The sequence below is a fragment of the Podarcis filfolensis genome, assembly GCF_964270895.1.
Source record: "Podarcis filfolensis genome assembly, chromosome: 9".
Lineage (NCBI taxonomy): Eukaryota > Metazoa > Chordata > Lepidosauria > Squamata > Lacertidae > Podarcis > Podarcis filfolensis.
Window position 1 is genome coordinate 27,437,659 of NC_139610.1, and position 17,071 is coordinate 27,454,729.

Below are 17,071 nucleotides of genomic sequence, written 5' to 3' on the forward strand. Positions count from 1 at the left end.
AAAAGTACTTGTGAATTGAGTTCTCAGAGGAAAGGAAAGAGCTGGAGAATAAAGCCATCAGAGGGCACGATGCATATCGTTTTCCCAACAGAGACACAAGTAGCATAAGATATGTGAACCATGTTTGGTTGTGTGCCAGAGGTTTCTGCCAGCACACGACACTTACTGTGGGGTCATTCAGCAAGTTAAATACAGGCTAGCTGTAGATGTTGGGGGAGAGATTAACTCTGGTGAGTTACCTTACAAGGACAGGTGTTTGGTCTTCCCAATAATAAAAAATCTACATTGTCAGTGTGGCAATCCTCACAAAGAGAGCCCAGACAGATGACCAAACTATCCTAGGGTACCTTGGTTATCTGTATCAACCTGCAGTGGAGTTCCAGGGCCCCAAAGGCAACAGCAATGGCTTACTATATTTTGAAGTCAGTGAAGTAAACCATTATCATCTGTGGAGGCCTCCCTGCCTTAAATCCAAAGTCTAAAATGACTGAATTGCACAACTGTCAACTTGCCAATTGCAGTGGTCGACTGAAAAGTTGCTGCTATCTGGGCCAAACTGTGTCCATCACCTCCCTTATTCTATGTGTGGGGGAAAATAAAAGCACAGTTGCCACAGCAACTAATAAATTTCCTAAGACAGGCCCTACCATGTCAAGGTACCATTTCTTCAGCTGGAGGCTTAAGCGGTAGGGAGTGCACATAGAAACATAAGAAACTGCCTTATATTAAGTCAGCCCATCAATCCATCTAGCTCAGTATTGTCTACACTGACTGGCAGCAGCTCACCAGGGTTTCAACCAGGGACCTTTCCCAGCCCTATCTGGAGATGGCTTGGGGTTCATCCTGGAACCTTCTGTAAGCAAAGCAAGTTATAAAATTTGCTTTCACCCATGGGTTACAGGAAGGATAGGTCTCACTGTGAACACAGAAAATCTTCCTTCTCCAGTGAAATAGATATTGAGCCTGCAGTCACGAAACACTGACATATAAGACTCAATTCCTGCTATATTAAAATAAATGAGACAGAATCTTTTTGTTCTCTATAAGAATCTACTGGAATGGAAAGGAGAAGTGTTGCTGCTGCTACCACACGACAATGGTGACATCATGCCAGGTCTAATTTTATATGCTAGTCAAAACCATTATAACAAACAAAGGTACCAGCAAAATCACAATGCAGAGTAAACTTTTAAATATAGCAGTAACATATACGCTGTTGTATAATATTGTTGGGATCGAGCCCATTTGGTTGGACTTCTCAGCTGCTGTGGAACAGGTGTAGGAAGGGTTTGCTAACCGTGTTCTAAATGCTAGAACTATTTGGAGACCCTTAATAGTGGGGCTACATTACAATATTTCCTGTAGTTTAAGAGACCTGAACTTAAAACAACCAAGAAATAGTGTCCCTAGTTTTCAGATCTTTATAATTTTAGGAACTCTCTCGCCTCCCCCTCAACTTTGGTTTCCTTTTTTTGAAGTTTTCAAACAGATAAAACTTTATTATTATTATTAATGCTATTTTTCTAGAAAAAAAGGTGCCGGAACTCACCATGAACTTCTCCCTCGTTCTCTTATAATGGAAATGGCACCCACCTGAGAGTTCTGACTAAAAAAAAAAAAGCCATTATTATTATTATTATTATTATTATTATTACTACGTACTGGTTTAATAGCTGGCAGAATTTCAGTCTGATTCTGTTCTATGGATTCTTCTATACTTATTGCATTTATGTTTCAATCTGGGATTTCTTATTTTGCACAGCGCCACCAGCCTTGAGAAGGCTTGGATCTTAAAAGGCAAAATAGAACAAGAACAAGAACCACCTTTTTGGACTAATGAATCCCACACATTTAACGTACTGTAGAAACTCATAATACGGTGTGTCCCTCACCCCTGGGTGCTCAGGTGCTTTGCTCTACAACTCCCCAGGTGACAAAATCCGTTTAACGAACATCTAAAATGACGGTTATTCCAACTTTTCGAATCTACCTCAGAATTTACCTCAGAATCCTGCAGGGGTAGCGCGCGGCCTCCAGGGGGCGTAGCGAAACGACGCGTGACGTAGAGAACGCTGCACAAGCAACCTTCCCTCGCGCCCCCCCCGTCTCTATGGAAACACGTTCCTTAGCAACCCCAGGTAGCCGAGTGGCGGTTAGAAAGCCTGAGAGCCTCAGTTTGAATGGGACGAGGATCGTGCGGGCGCACGCGAGGAGGAATGATGAGAGCCGGTGTTGGCTATAGTGAGTCAGGCGGGAGCGGGGAGGGGTTAAAAGTTAGCCGGGAGGGCGGGGAAAGCTTCCGGCAGGAGACATCTATATTAACAGTATTAACGCAAAGCTGCGTTGCAGGAACCCAGGAGTGCGGCAGGACGGGCGCCCCCAGTTTCGGGAGGCTGCGGGAGGAAGAGAAAGGCTCTCCCGTGGGGCGCCAAGACGCCTCAGCTGCAGGTGAGCCGGCTCCTCTCACCTGGACGTCGACAGGCCTATGATGACACTTTTATTATTGTTGTTGAAAATGCTGCCCTGTCCTCCTCCCTGGTTGGTGTAGGGATGCTGCGATGCGCAATGATGTAATTTCCTGCAACAGCACCGCGCCGTGGTGGGTTATTGTACCCACCCTCTGTGAGATGTTTCCCTGCACCCTTCCTCCATCATAATGTGAAAATAAGTTTTTTAAAAAATCATTACTAGCAGACTTCAGCACCCGGATGCGCCCTTGCACCTCTCTCCCCAAACTGCTTACTCTAGCAGTAACCAGCAGTAAAGTACTTCACTTCCACAGCTGTCCCCAACCTCCAGAACTAAGGTGCCACTGAGTGCCAATTTTCTTTTTCCTGTGGTCAGCAGGGCAATGCCACTTATTTATTTATGGGATTTATACCCCTGCACTTTAGTTTAAAACAGTGTCTCCCAAATGTGGGTCTCCAGCGGTTTGGGGACTACAATTCCCATCATCCCTGGCCACGGGTCCTGCCAGCTATAGGGATGATGGGAGTTGTGGTGCAAAAAACCAGCCGGAGATCCAAGTTTGGGAAACACTGGTTTAAAAGGCTGTTGGAGGGGCTTACCAAAATCAGTACTAAGATGGCCCACAAAGACATGACACATGGGGAGAAATGAATGGGAGGGAGGGAGGGCTGTCGGTTTCACCCTCCATGGGCAAAAGCCAAGTGGGGGAGGAGGGTTTAAGTCAACCACAGCAACAAAGGCTAAACTGGCAGGAGAACACATCTTTGACCCTGTTGAATACTATTACACAAAAGCAACAAGCTGTGCACCATAAATGATTCCTTATGGCTGTGGAACATTTGACATATAGGCACATGGACTCAGTTGAGAGAATCATAGAATTCTAGAGTTACAAGCCCCAGCACAGCAGGAATCTTTTTGCCCAATGTGGGACTGGAACCCACAACCCTGAGATTAAGAGTCTCATGCTCTACTGCCTGAGCTATCCAGTGGCAGGTCTGTTCATATATTTTTCTCTATTTCTCAGGAATAAAATATTCTGGAATATCTTCTAGTATCAACCAGATTATACAATGACAAATTTACTGCTGGATATAGTGTTTCAAACAGGCTTAGGACTAATATGTAAATTTCCAAGCCTTAGAAATTATGACTTTTATGGAGGTAACAAAAAAGTAACTTATATTTGTTCCCACTTTGGCATGAATACTGAACATGCTTACTAAGAACGAAAGAGGCACATAAAAATACAGAATGTCAGAAGGAACAAGTGTAAATATTCATTAAGATGTTCTTGATTTAGGGAACACACTCTTGGTCTAGGTCATAGTGATTATGTAGTTTTCCAAAAGCTGTTGAGCTCCTACCATTGCTGACCACTGACCATGCTAGCTGGGGCTGATGGGGTTGGAGTCCAATAGCATCTTAAGGGTCATAGATTCTCCACTCCTGGTCAAAGTACCAAAGTTTAAAGCCTCCAGACTTCCAACATTATATTCTTCAGGGCTTATTGCACTGATTTTTCAGATAAATCTGCTTCAGGAAGAGATGGGCAAGTCCAGCCACCATCAGCATTAAAAGTAAGTTTATCTGTTTTGAATTTTGGGGGGCTGGCTGAGGGATAATATCCTTGCTAAAATACATACATAATGGCTAGAAGAGAAGGTGGTTCAGTATGGATTTTAACCTTACTAAAGTTCTTTAGGCTGTTGCCTTGTTCTTACATAATATGTTGTTAGGATTGTCCAGCCTGTGCTCCTGCAGCTGTCTACCAGCTCCATCAGGTGCACCAGCTGGGACCCTGCCTGCCTGCCTGCACACTGGATTGCCATAATTTTACATGCTCTGGTTACCTCCCGCTTGGACTGTTGCAATGCACTCTACATGGGGCTACCTTTGAAGGTGACTCAGAAACTACAACTAATCCAGAGTGCGGCTGCCACACTGGTGACTGGGAGTGGCCACCTGGACCATATAACAACAGTCCTAAAAGATCTACATTGGCTCCCAGTACATTTCTGAGCACAATTAAAAGTATTGGTGCTGACTTTTAAAGCCCTAAATGGCTTTGGCCCTGTATACCCGAAGGAGCATCTCTACCCCCATTGTTCAGTCTGGACACTGAGATCCAGCTCCAAGGGCCTTCTGGGGGTTCCCTCATTGTAAGGTTACAGGAAACCAGGCAGAGGGCCTTCTCAGTAGTGGTGCCTGCCCTGTGGAACACCCATCAGATGTCAAGGAATTAAATGTATATCTGACTTTTAGAAGACATCTGAAGGCAGCTCTGTACAGGTAGGTTTTTAATGTTTGTGTTTCTTTAAGATAAAAAGAGAACATGGGCTTGCCTCATTATCCTGAAGCATTTGGATAACCCAATCCAAAGATATGACTTTTCTTTTGGCAGCAATGTTGTGAACATAGTACAGGATTCAACATGCACAATACAGATATCAAATATACCTAGATCAACTGTTTTCAAAACTGTACATTAATTTAATTTATTTATTATTTATACCCTGGCCATCTGGCTGGGTTTCCCCAGCCACTCTGGGCGGTTCCAACAGAGCACTAAAATACAATAACCTATTAAACATTAAAAGCTTCCCTAAACAGGGTGGCCTACATGGCCTAAAGAGAGATCACTGTCTAACAGAGCAATCAAATTCCTTCTCTGCCCAGTTTAGCCAGCCAGCAAAGAGGAGTCCCACCAGCAGGAGTCAGTGGAAAAAATCAAAATGTGTTCTGGGGGCAGATCTGAGCTGGCATGGGATGCATAGGATCCTGAGCAGGTCTCAGTACTGTTGTGCAGTGGCATGAGACCTAATCTGGACCTGATGGCTGCGCCAGCTTGGTGTCAGATCAGTGATCAGGCCTGGATTTGGCTCTGCCATTGTGCCCTGCCATACCTTCAACAATTTCCTCCTGCTACAATGGTATGCAGTTTATATCTGGTAAGATAATAAATAGCAAGTAAAGATCACAATCTAGGCATAGGAAGAAAAAGTGCAGGCTATTGCAGAATATGTCTAATTAATTAATTTTACAATATAGATCTTACAACAGCAGTTGGATTCATTTCAAGCCCTTCGACAACAAACTTTGCAGAATGTCAGCATGGTAAGACCAAGCCCTAAACAAGGTTTAATTCCTCATTCAATGCACAACCTTTCTAAAGGCCTCTAATATTCGCATGTTGCTTTTGCATGTCAACTTTTTCTTGTTATTCTCCTGCTCTGGATCACCTCATCCTCTCAAAATTCCTTGCAATGATCATCTGCCAGTTGGTTCCCCAGTTCCAGATAGTAGATAAACTGCAGCTGGCTGACTATTGAACGCTTTGTATAAATGCCTGTGGTGAAGAAGGCCGTTTCAAGTGTCAAATCACCTTCCCTTTACTTTTTCCAACGATTCCCATTCCTACGAGATATGGTTATACGTATATATCAAAGTTCTGATAAACTTTGGGGTTTTCCCATTGTGGAAGCAAGAAGGGATTGGTCATGCTTGCCAACAATATATGCATATATAAATATTATTATTATTTTTTCAGGGGTTCCACAGTAAATAGTATAGTCAGAGATACCATGGTTTGCTATCCAGCAACACATCCGATAATAATACTAAATATTTAAATTCTGTAAATGCTGTAGGGTGGGGTGATAGTGGGAAGTCCCACTGAACGCAGTGGAACTTACTTCTGGGTAAGTGACATGCATAGATTTGTACTCAAGTATTTTTAAGAATAAAAATAAGTTGCTACCAGGCTTAAAACGTGGGTGTGGTTCTCCCCATATTAGCGGGCTAATACAATTCCCACCATCCTTGACTACTGGCCATGCTTCTTGGAGATGATACAAGCTGGAGTCCAACAATGTCTTGAGGGCCACAGCTTTCCACCTCTGCCTTTAAGCCAATATAAAAAGGATGAAAGCAGGAGAAGGATAACTATCTCACTTCCTGTTTCTTCAGGTTCAGTCTGAAATCAACCATATACTTAATAAAAATATAACTGATATGAAGAGCCCAGAATTTATTCCAGACAATTTACCTTTGACCAGCTCGCCTATCAACATTACTATGGTATGTGGGGTTGTTTTGCTTTGTTTTGTTTTGCTGATAATAATTATATAATGGCATTTTACGGTTCAAAGGAACTAATCCTTCAGCTGAATTTACCATCATTTCTGATCCAGAGAGCAGTCCATGTAATATGCACCATAGTGCTCCATAAAGTAGAGACCAAGTGTACTGCCACTTAGGATATAATTAATTCTCTTTGACTTTGTGACATTACAATCTTGGATATAAATGCCCCAGTTTCCTGAGGTCAGGAGCTAGAGTCAGGCGTAGGTCAGCAATAAAACAAAAACATGGTAGCTCTTTATTCAAAGAAACCAAACAGGCCTAGTGATCCAGTAGGTCTTGCCCCAATGAAACAGTTGCAAGGACTGAAGGTCCCCACCTTCCCACCACTCTCTATGGCTCCTTCTCTCCAGGGTCTTTCCCAAGCAGTTGCAAACTGCATCTGTGCACAACCCACTTCCTTGTTGAATTACTCTTTGCTTTTCCCTATTATTAATTATTTTTAAAATACCTTAAAGGCTAGATAGTGTACAATGATTATATTCAAACAAACCAACCCTGCCCACAGCCCTACCATCTTAAAAACAAGCACCCACACACAAGAACTAAAGATGGAAAGGAGAGGAGAAGGGACACAAAAGGAAAGGGAGGCAGTAACTAGAGGTCATAAATTGGGGAGGACTAGCATACTTTCAAATGCTGTTCAGGCAGTTGCAAAGAGAGAAAGGTGCAGATGTCAGGGGGCAGTGATTCTGTGGAATAAAATCTGCATCAAAACCTATATTCCCTTTTGAAAACAGCCACTCTATGCAACTCATTGGTGGTTCCTAGCTATGTTTCCTCGGTTGTTAAATACTGAAGGCCTTCTGATCTGACTGTTATCCCCTTCTACCTCTCTCAGCCAAGAGGGCATCAAGAAGCGCTTCCGTTGAAGAAAAAACTTCATCTTGGTAACAGACCAGGTGCCAGTAATTGTCTACAAACCAATTTCAACACTGTATTTGGAAAGCCGGTCACAGGTGAACGCATTCCAGATCAGGTTCTATCAAAATATATAGCAGTTGAAAACCATTCCCCAACGTGTAGAAATAAAGGTATTCTGCCTTGGAATACTGACCAAATATTGAAGAGGTCTGCCAACAACTTTTCCTCCCCATCTTTTGTTGGTTTGGAAGCAGAAGAGAGGACTCTTCGAAGGGAGAAGAAAAATCAGGATGAACCTAAAGTGTGCGTGGCATTCCGTAAGTATGAGGATGAAGAGGAAGAGGAGTCCTTGACTGAGAGTGTGAGTTCTTCTTTCAAGGATACGAAAGTGGACAGCAAAAAGACCTGTAGGCATGAACTATTTACTTTTGAACTTCAAAACTCTCCTAATGTTATGAGTGGTAAAGACAATGATTCTGGTTATCTGTCAGAACAGGATCTAATAGAAAAGGGAATGTCATATGAGGATTTTAAGCCTAAGGGGATTTCAGAACTAGAGGATTCCGATGAGTTGCATATTAAAGAAAATACTGCACAAGCAGCATATGATAGAAAGCGACAGATGAATTTCCTATCCAAATACAGACCAACAAAGATAGACCAACCAAGGCAGCAGCTTAGCACAAACCAAGAGCTCAGAAAGCACCAGGAATTCTGTGGTGCTGTGTCTGATGAATATGCTAAAAAAGTTAGATGGTTAGAGACATCTGACAGAGAATCTGAACATGTCTGTAATAAGGTGATGAGCCATGAAGATGAAAATGAATCAAAACCTCTTACTGACGTTATACAGTCTCTGACAGAGCAAAATTCAAAATATCAGAAGCAAATCAAGGATTTGCATGATGAGAAGAATAGCCTTCAAGAAAGGCTAGTTAAATCTGAAGAAGATTGCAAGGAATGCCTTAAAGAAGTGAAAAGACTCCTGAAGAAATGCAAGGAGTTTCAACAGCAAAAGTCAGCTCTGGAAGAAAAGCAGGAGCAGCTTTATTCTGAGAATCAACGTATGATGTCTGAGATAAATGATTTGCAACAGAAAGACCAGAAAACACAGGAAACCTTGGCTTTTTCCACACATGAAAAAAGCGATCTGATTGTGTCCTTAAAAAAATTGGAAAAACAAGTTTCAACCCTTCAAGAAGAAAATAAGAAGCTAGGCGGGGAAGTACTTCAGCTAACAGACAACAAGGGTTTGTTAGAAAAGGTGGTTGGAGAAAACCAGAATGAAATGCAACAACTGAAGATAAATGAGAAAACTACACTATCGAATCTGGAGGCTCTTATTAGGATGACACAGTCGCTTAAAGATGAAAAACAGAGTCTTGAAAAGGCATTGCAGGAGGTGCTCACTGTGAAAGAAGTCCTGCAGAAGGGGCTTGAAGAGGCCCAGTCAGGCAGAACTAATACTGAAGAAAAACTTCTGATGGAACGTAAAAGTACAAAAATAGAAATCGGAGTTTTGAAAACTAACTTGTCAAACATGGAACGAGAGTGTGAGAGGATGAGGATGGTCGTAGCAGACATGACAGACGAAAACCACGTTCTTAAAAAGGAGCTGAATGCATATAAACAGGAGGCTTCTGATTGCAGAAATAAAACAAGACTACTGAGCGAGCAGCTCCTGCTGATGGAAAATGAAATACGCTCTACAGAGAATGAGAGAGATGTGTTCCAGTTTGAAGCACGCCGTCTCCAAAAGAATAATGCCAGCCTCAGGGACCAAGTTACGGCTTTGGTCGATCAACAATTTAAGCAAAGGCATAATTCCAGAAGCCAAAAGCAAAACGACCAATTTGCAGATCCCAGTGAAATCTGTGAAGAAATATCTAGCTATCAGCATATTTCTTTAATACATAACTCACCAGGTATGTTTTGCTTTCTGATATGTGAAATTCAACTCAGTTCTAAGTCTTTATTATTCTAAGGAAAATGACAGTTGGTATCATCCTTAGGGTTAATGTAAAATAAAGGAACAAATGCTTAGATTAAAAACAACAAGAAATCACTGGCAATGCCTGAAATGTTAGAGTGCAATTCATCAGGCCTTTCCCCTCCCGCTCAGGCAAGACCCTTGGACATGTGCAAGCCAGTCATTTCTTGAAGTGCACCCAGGTATATAACTCCTATAGTCATTAGTGGTCCCCCTTCTCAATATGCCCTTGGCCCAGAAGTATTACAGACCTGAGCATGAGGTCTGGACACAGCTGGACTTGTGTGGGAGAAATATTGTGCACTCAATCTATAGATATTTTCAGCCACAACCAGTACTGAGAGAAATTGCTAGGTATAGCTGATTTTTAAAACACATTTGATTTTGTCTGTGTTACATATAAAAAAATTCAATGAATTCAGCTTTTTATAAATTTATAGTTCTGGTAGGAAAATAGTTTTTAAAGTGACCTTTTCTCTGAAATGTGTGTAGAATATGATCCTGACAGATGCTTTTTACTCATTTAAGTCATAAACAAACTGGGAGAAATTTATTTAATGTTGATAAAGAGCTGATCATAAAAATTATTAGCTTTGATTGCTTTTGGAATTGGTTTAAACTAACCTACCATCAGTGAAATATTAGCATTAGCTTCAGTGACTTATTTGATTGATTCCTGAGACACCATGGTTATATAGGTTTGTAGATACCACAGTCTCCAACAGTGAATTGCTCAGGGGGGGTTTTCTTAAAGAAAGCTGTCTTTTTTTCCAGGCAGTTCCAGACAAACTCCAACAATCTGTCCTTCAAAGAAAGCATAATAAAATTTTCTTCTTTGAAACCTGTTTTTAAACTCTCCTATCCATTTACTACCATTTCCCCTTAAGTCTTTGAATAACAAATTGGGATGATGTTTTACAGGTAACTAATGATAATGAAGTTTTACACCTCTTTTTTCACATCATATTGTTGCCTAATCCAGTATAGTATAGTATATACATATCTGATGGCTAAACAAGCAATAATGTAGCCTGATGAACTAGCAGAAGCTACAGAAATATAACATCAAGTTCTAGCAATACCTGGAAACAAAACCACCACATTGAGACAACTATATAGGGAAGAGTGCATCAGTCAAATATGTTTCATATCCTACATGCATCAAAGTAGTTTGTATTACTTCCAAAGAGCAGGCCATATGAGAAGATAAAAAATATTTCCTTTTGACATTAAATCCTGTTAGCTCAATCCAATTAATCATTGTAAATTTTGGTAGCAGCTATGCACAATATACACACATTTTAAAATGCTTTACACCACAAGCCTATGCCTGCCTGCTCAGAAGTAAGATGAAATGTATGTAAAACACAATCTTATATATTTCTATATGAATGCCATAGTGAAGTTGCACTAATACAGTGGTACCTCTGGTTGCGAACGGGATCCGTTCTGGAGGCCCGTTCACAACATGAAAAGAGAGCAACCTGCAGTGGCATGTCTGCGCATGCGCGGGTTGTGATTCACCGCTTCTGCGCATGCGTGAGCGGCAAAACCCGCAAGTAACCCTTTCCGGTACTTCCGGGTCGCCGCAGGACGTAACCTGAAAGAACGTAACATGAAGCGGACATAACATGAGATATGACTGTATTGACTTACTGAATTAATAGTTTCTAGGACAACCTGTTACCCTCCAAATGTTGTGAATTTCCAACAGCCCCCAGCCATTATGGTCAACAGTCAATGGCCGATGATGGGAGCTATAGTCTACAACATCTGGAGGGCACCATGTTGATTTCCTTTGCTCTCGGATGACCCCACTGTCATGGTCAGACTACTTCCTGGTGAAAAGTACCAACTTACCCCTTTAGCACTGGGAAACCTGTTAGAATGGCTTGCATCTGGAGACTTGAGTCCAATGGATTCCTGAATGCTCTGGGAGATTTTCTGGTGGATAGAAATGGTGATCTTGTGAAGGCCCTTGTCTCACTAAGGGCCCTAAGATGCAGAGGACCAGAGATATGATTGCTCCTGAGTGCCCTCTCTGACAGTGTGGAGCATATTTGGCTTCCTGGTACACTGGGGAACTACATGCAGTGAAACAGGTTGGATGATTGCCAGAAAGCAGGTGACGGAAATACTACTGCAAAGACAACTGAACATGCATTAAGAGCACATAACCATGCTTGCTGCATGGCAGTGAAAGCAGCAAAGGCAACCTATTTTGCTGCTTCCACTGTGTCCTCAAGAAATTGGCCAGCAGAACTCTTCAAGGTGGGCCAAGACTGTTATCACCTATAGTGGTGGATGAGGCTCAAGATACCAACCTCAGATACCTACCTCATTTTACCAACTTCAGTTGCTAAGATAACTGGCTATTTCTGGATCAGGATAGCTTGCACACAGTTGTGCATGCATCAGTAACCTCATGGCTTGATTACTGCAATGTGCTCTTTGCAGGGCTGCCCTTGGGGTTGGTCTGGAATCTGCAGCTGCTGGAGCCCTCCAAGACTAGATTGCAAACGACCACCATATAACAGTTTGCTTGCAGGATTTGTACTGGCTGCCGATATGCTACTGGGCCACGTTCAAAGAGTTGGTTCTAACATATAAGGCCTCATAAAGTTTAGGACCAGCTTGCTTGAGAGATCGCCTTAGCCCTTATATACCCAGTAGATCACTGTGGTCTGTTGGCAAATTTCTTCTGTAAATTCCAAAGATCTCAGAAGCCTGCTCAGAGCAGGGCTTTGAGTGTGGCTGCCCCTTCTGTGGAATAGTGTTATCTCACTATGACAGGTCTCCACCTGCACTTTCGGGAAACAATTGAAGACATTTTTGTTCCGATAGGCTTCCCCAACTGGATAAATGGATCTTTTATGTGAATGTCTATTTAGTAGTTTTAGCTTTGTTTAAAATGTATCTGCTTCTTCGAGAGTTTTTATTAGTTTTTGCTGTTTTTATTGTATTCACCTTGAGATGATTCTGTAGATTAATAATGATCACAGACTCATTGAAGGGACCTCAAGGGTAATCTAGTGCAACCCACTGCAATACAGGATGGTTATATTGTTAGCAATAATACGGCCAGGGTCTATATTTTTCTGCTACGTACATTTCTATAGTCTATGAAGCATGGTTTATAACCCAGCATGTTTCTTTGACAACAGTAGTCAGATTTTGAAAATTTGCAAATCTTTGGCCTGTTCCTTGTGTTTCTTTTGTGATTTGTTGGCCACACCTTCAGATTTGGCCAACCTTATATGCATGTATAGTATAATTGGTACTGAAGCTGAAGCAAATCCAAACCACTGGTGTCTAGGACTTTCTACATAGTTACACAAAGCATTTGAGATGCTATTTTTTCCATAGAATGGCACATCAACCAAATATATGCAGTTACTGTCAGTGGCACCAGTCTCTTCACTAGACCTGCTGCTATGTGGAGTCCATATAAACTATTTTACCACACATTCTGTTCAGACTGAATAATGCCACATCTGTGCAAATAGTGTCCATGCCAGGGGGTCATAAACATACCTACTGCAAAATACAGATATACTATTTCAGACAGACTGCTGAAACAGCCTCTGCATTATTTACATGCACACAAAAAGGCCATAAAAGTTTATGAGTGACTTAACATTAATGTTACTTCAGTAGAAAGAGTGATAACTTGTAAAAAATTCATACCCTTTGCTATCTGCCCATAAGAATTAATATGTGAACCTATGACACCTCTTCTGACACAATGCAGCAATTTCATTTTTATGCAATGGTGTATATATCTGTAATCTGACAATTGCATTATATTGCAGATAAGCAATCAATTCATGTCTATATTTGCAAATCTTGCGGAGGGTGGATTTATGTCTGTCATAAAAGTATAAGAGCATGAATATTTTAGGGCCTTTTTGTTTACAATGTGAATTCTAATTTCATTCATTTGCTTTTTGAAAATTGAATTAATATCTTGATGGTGTCAGAACACATCTAAAACAAGCTTCCCTCTAATTATAATTATACCTAATGCAATTTCTGGTGCTCTGTGCACACAGGATTGGGCATCACCTTCCCAACTCCAATGCAAGAGCACAAGTAAGTCCCTATGTAGCACTGGTGGTTCCCCCTACCTACTGCCATGGCATAAAAGTGAGGTGTGAGTGACAGCATCCTATAGTCCCTTCACAGAACATTCTGAGTCTTCCAGATCTTTAGGGGTTACAGAGGGTGGCAACAATCTCACTGTAGGGTTCAAAGGTAGGGACTTTCATGCCAAGTAAATTGGAGCCAATCAGCTCTGCTCCATCCTTTTGTAACTGAAATGGAGCAAGCCTCTGCTTAGGTAGATTAACAGACTTAGGCAATTTAGTTGCTCTGTATTTATGAATACAGAGAAAAATCCACACGAAAAAAGTCAGACAAGAAGAAAGCTTTCAGTTGTGGTTACAATTACTGCAATAATCAGGATGATTGTTCCACATTTAAATGTGAAACAGATTAAGTATATAAACTTGCTTGTGTGTGGCACTTACCATGTTGTCCTTTACTGGAAGATGATAGCTGTTGCTGAAATATCTCTTTCCTAGACATCTACTATCTCCACAGAACATTCCTATACACTAAGGGCATAGGTCAAGGTTCAAAAGGTCTTGCAAAGGCAGGGATGTTGTCTGTCTGTCAACAGATTACACCCTCTGTCCTCATCTTTGGCAGAATCATTGAGCTCCTGTAAGGCTAACTTTTGAGTACATTGAGCGCCCCACTAACTCACCTAGGAAGAAGAGAAGGTTAAACTACCCTGTCTCTCTCAAGACTGCATACTATATTATTTGTTCCTAAACATCTAAGGGAGAGATATATACTTATCAAACAGGGAAGGAAAATTTGTTTTACGTCCTATCAGCTGTGGGAATTCCACTGCAAATAATTAAATTGGTTAGTTCATTAGATCTTAAAGCTATCTTATCTTCTTTCCTAACATTTCCAATTTGGTAGAGTGTGGAAAGATTTCTGAAATCCGAAAGAAACTGGAAGAGGAGGAACTCTATACAGAAAAGAAGCGCAACACCACCAAGAAGCTCTACAGTGCTTTTTCAGTCAGCTGCACCACATCCGTCATAAAAGAGTCAGGTTTTCCAACTGCTGTGCGGAAGAAATATAGCACTATTTGCTCTGCTACTTAGTGCTTTAAGGGTTATGCCCACAGAAGTTAAGCACTACTCTATTTTCTAATTGTTGTGCCTGAGAAGCATAACAAAGAGCAGAGCAATCAGAAATCCAAGTACTATGAAAGAAACAAACTTGAGGTTGTAGATGAGAAAGAGATTTGAGCTGCACACACGTAATACATATTTATGGTTACTTTTATACTATTCCCATTCGTTTCAGCTGGAGCTTTTTCCTCAAAGAATGAAACACCTGACAATGTTTTGAATGATATTTTATGCTATTTCAATTCCAAGAAAGGAGGTAATCATCTGAGCTTTGTCATAATTGTTCACTGAATATAAAAGGAGGCAAACTGGAAATAAAGACAATTTCTGGTGAAATGTAAAATCTGAGTATTGTACCCAAACCAGTCTTCATTTAAAAATCTTTGCATTTAAAACACTTGAAAGAGTTTTATTATTGCTGTGCTTTATATCAATGTTTCTTTGGACACTATTTGTAGTTGGTAGAGAAAAACAAAACTAAAGTAGAAGTTAGGGGTACCTTGCAGGAAACCATAATACTAGGTCATCCCATTAAGGACATCTTAGCTAATTATTCATATGAGTTATTGAACATAATAAAAGAGGCAAACACTTTTTTTTTTAGATCATGCATTTAGGAAATGGACTACTTAGAAAATTCATTTCCTCTTCTCTTTTTCATAGGAACAAATGCTCCTTCTAAGATAGTGTCTGCCGTTTATAGTTCTTCCAGTAAACCAATAATGTTTTTAAATAATAATAAAAACCCTGCTACCCAGAGTAGCAGAATCATATTTTAAAGTTGACCAAAAGCATTTTAAACGGATCTGTTGATTAATCACCCACTGCATTCCTATCAAAGCAATAATAGCATTGTGTCTAGATTATGGTTACCAGATGTCCCCGTTTCCCAGGGACAGTTCCCGGATTTACAAATCCGTCCCCGGACAAAATCTTTCCCTGGAATGTCCCCAGATTTCATTTAATGTCCCCGGATTTATATTTTAAGTGTTGTAGCTTTATTACTAGAGAATGAATGTTGCGTGATTGGTTCAACGGCACAAGACACATCATATGGGGACTTCTGGCGAGGCAAAATGGCGGGCGCCACAGCAGCGAGCAGCTCCTGAGGACAGCCTGAGCCAACTGCACTACCAGACTGGCTCTGGCTGCTGAGACTGCCACTGCCGCCACTGTCGAGGGCGAAACAGGGATGCCCAGCGCGTCAACAGGGGGAACCGCTCGCTCACACACACACACACACACACACACCCCACAACCCAAATCAAGCTGGGAGCGAGAGCACCTGCCCAACTGCCCAGCAGCACTCCGGGGCCAGGAAAACCCCGGAGCCAACGCAGGGAGGAGGAGGAGAGGAGGAGGAGAAGGAAGAGAAAAAGAGGAAGGAGGAAAAAAGAGAGGAACCCGACCTTGCCGGGCCGCTGCCGCCGCTGAGGAAGAGAGCTAGGAGAGCACCGGGAGGGCAAGGGCATGTCACCAAGCCCAGGCCCAAGCCAAGCCTACTCCACAGCGGCTAGCGCGCCAAGAGAGCAGGCCGGGGCCCAGAAGAAGGCCGCATGACAGAGGAGACCACAGAAGAGAAGATATTACTTCTTAATTTTCTTTAAAAATAACTTTTTTTAATAACTTTTTTTCTCTTTTCAAAAAAAAAAGTGTCCCTGGATTCTTTGAAAAAAATCTGGTAGCCTTAGTCTAGATTGGAATAGGGGTGTAAGGAAGAGAGATCTGCAGACTTTCAAGTTTCACCATGATAGCAAAAGAAGGGAGGAAATGGAACACTTGGAATAGTCTCTCACCATGGAGCTTTTGGAGTTGCAACCATGGGAAGGGGGCTTTGGGGATCTGGATTCCCAGATATTCCTTAATCTTCAACTTTCATTTTAGAAACTCTTAATTTAAAAAAAAGAGAGAGAATGTGATATCCAGTGTTAGACACACTCAGAGTAGACCCACTAAAATCAATTAACTTGTGTCCATTGTTTTCAATTGGCCTACTCTGAGCATGACTCACAATGGATATCACCCTTTGTCTCACAGCACAGAACCAGCCCTTATCTGCATGCCTATATCCTAGATTCCATTCTTGTAGCCATACTAGAGTGTTTAGGAACCCAAAGAAATAGCTTTTAGTAGATCAATGTCTATTAACTAGGACCAGACTAGATGTCCATAACAAGATTTTGTAAATGGTTGGACATAAGCTTGAGGTTCATCAAGTGCAAGTATTTATTTTTGCTAGTGCTACATACAATCAAAATAATATTTATACCAAAATATACTTCACATTTTATATACATTATTTGTAAATATATTATCTATTTCTTTATATATATAAAGAATATATTCATAAAACATCGTCATGTGTGGTAAACAGTTTTGGCAAAGGTTAGCCATA

General features: G+C 41.3%; 1 protein-coding gene and 1 long non-coding RNA gene across 20 annotated transcripts in view; one reads left to right on the top strand and one right to left on the bottom strand.

The window, feature by feature from the left end:
• Nucleotides 1-1,985, bottom strand: part of LOC310770300 — a 105,474-nt gene extending 103,489 nt beyond the window's left edge. For 6 of the 8 annotated variants that reach the window (XR_014552031.1, XR_014552032.1, XR_014552033.1 and 3 more), the window contains exons 1-2: nt 1,861-1,985; nt 1,550-1,606 (exon numbers count right to left, since the gene is read on the bottom strand). This is a non-coding gene — a long non-coding RNA (uncharacterized lncRNA). The remainder of the gene's footprint in view (nt 1-1,549; nt 1,607-1,860) is intronic. The other 2 variants (XR_014552030.1, XR_014552037.1) reach the window with 1 other exon arrangement.
• A 110-nt stretch (nt 1,986-2,095) lies between these two features.
• Nucleotides 2,096-15,019, top strand: CCDC110 (coiled-coil domain containing 110). Of its 12 annotated transcripts, none has more exons than XM_083630244.1 (7): nt 2,096-2,138; nt 2,350-2,448; nt 3,997-4,049; nt 5,521-5,586; nt 6,439-6,549; nt 7,454-9,401; nt 14,459-15,019. In XM_083630244.1, the coding sequence occupies exons 1-7, from the start codon at nt 2,111-2,113 to the stop codon at nt 14,644-14,646; spliced, it is 2,493 nt and encodes an 830-aa protein (XP_083486370.1). In that variant the 5' UTR covers nt 2,096-2,110; the 3' UTR covers nt 14,647-15,019. The 12 variants fall into 12 exon arrangements, with proteins under 12 accessions (XP_083486370.1, XP_083486368.1, XP_083486374.1 ...); XM_083630242.1 differs by having other exon boundaries at nt 2,105-2,241; XM_083630248.1 differs by lacking the exon at nt 14,459-15,019 and adding an exon at nt 10,241-10,311 and having other exon boundaries at nt 2,105-2,241.
• Nucleotides 15,020-17,071: the final 2,052 nt, after the last annotated feature.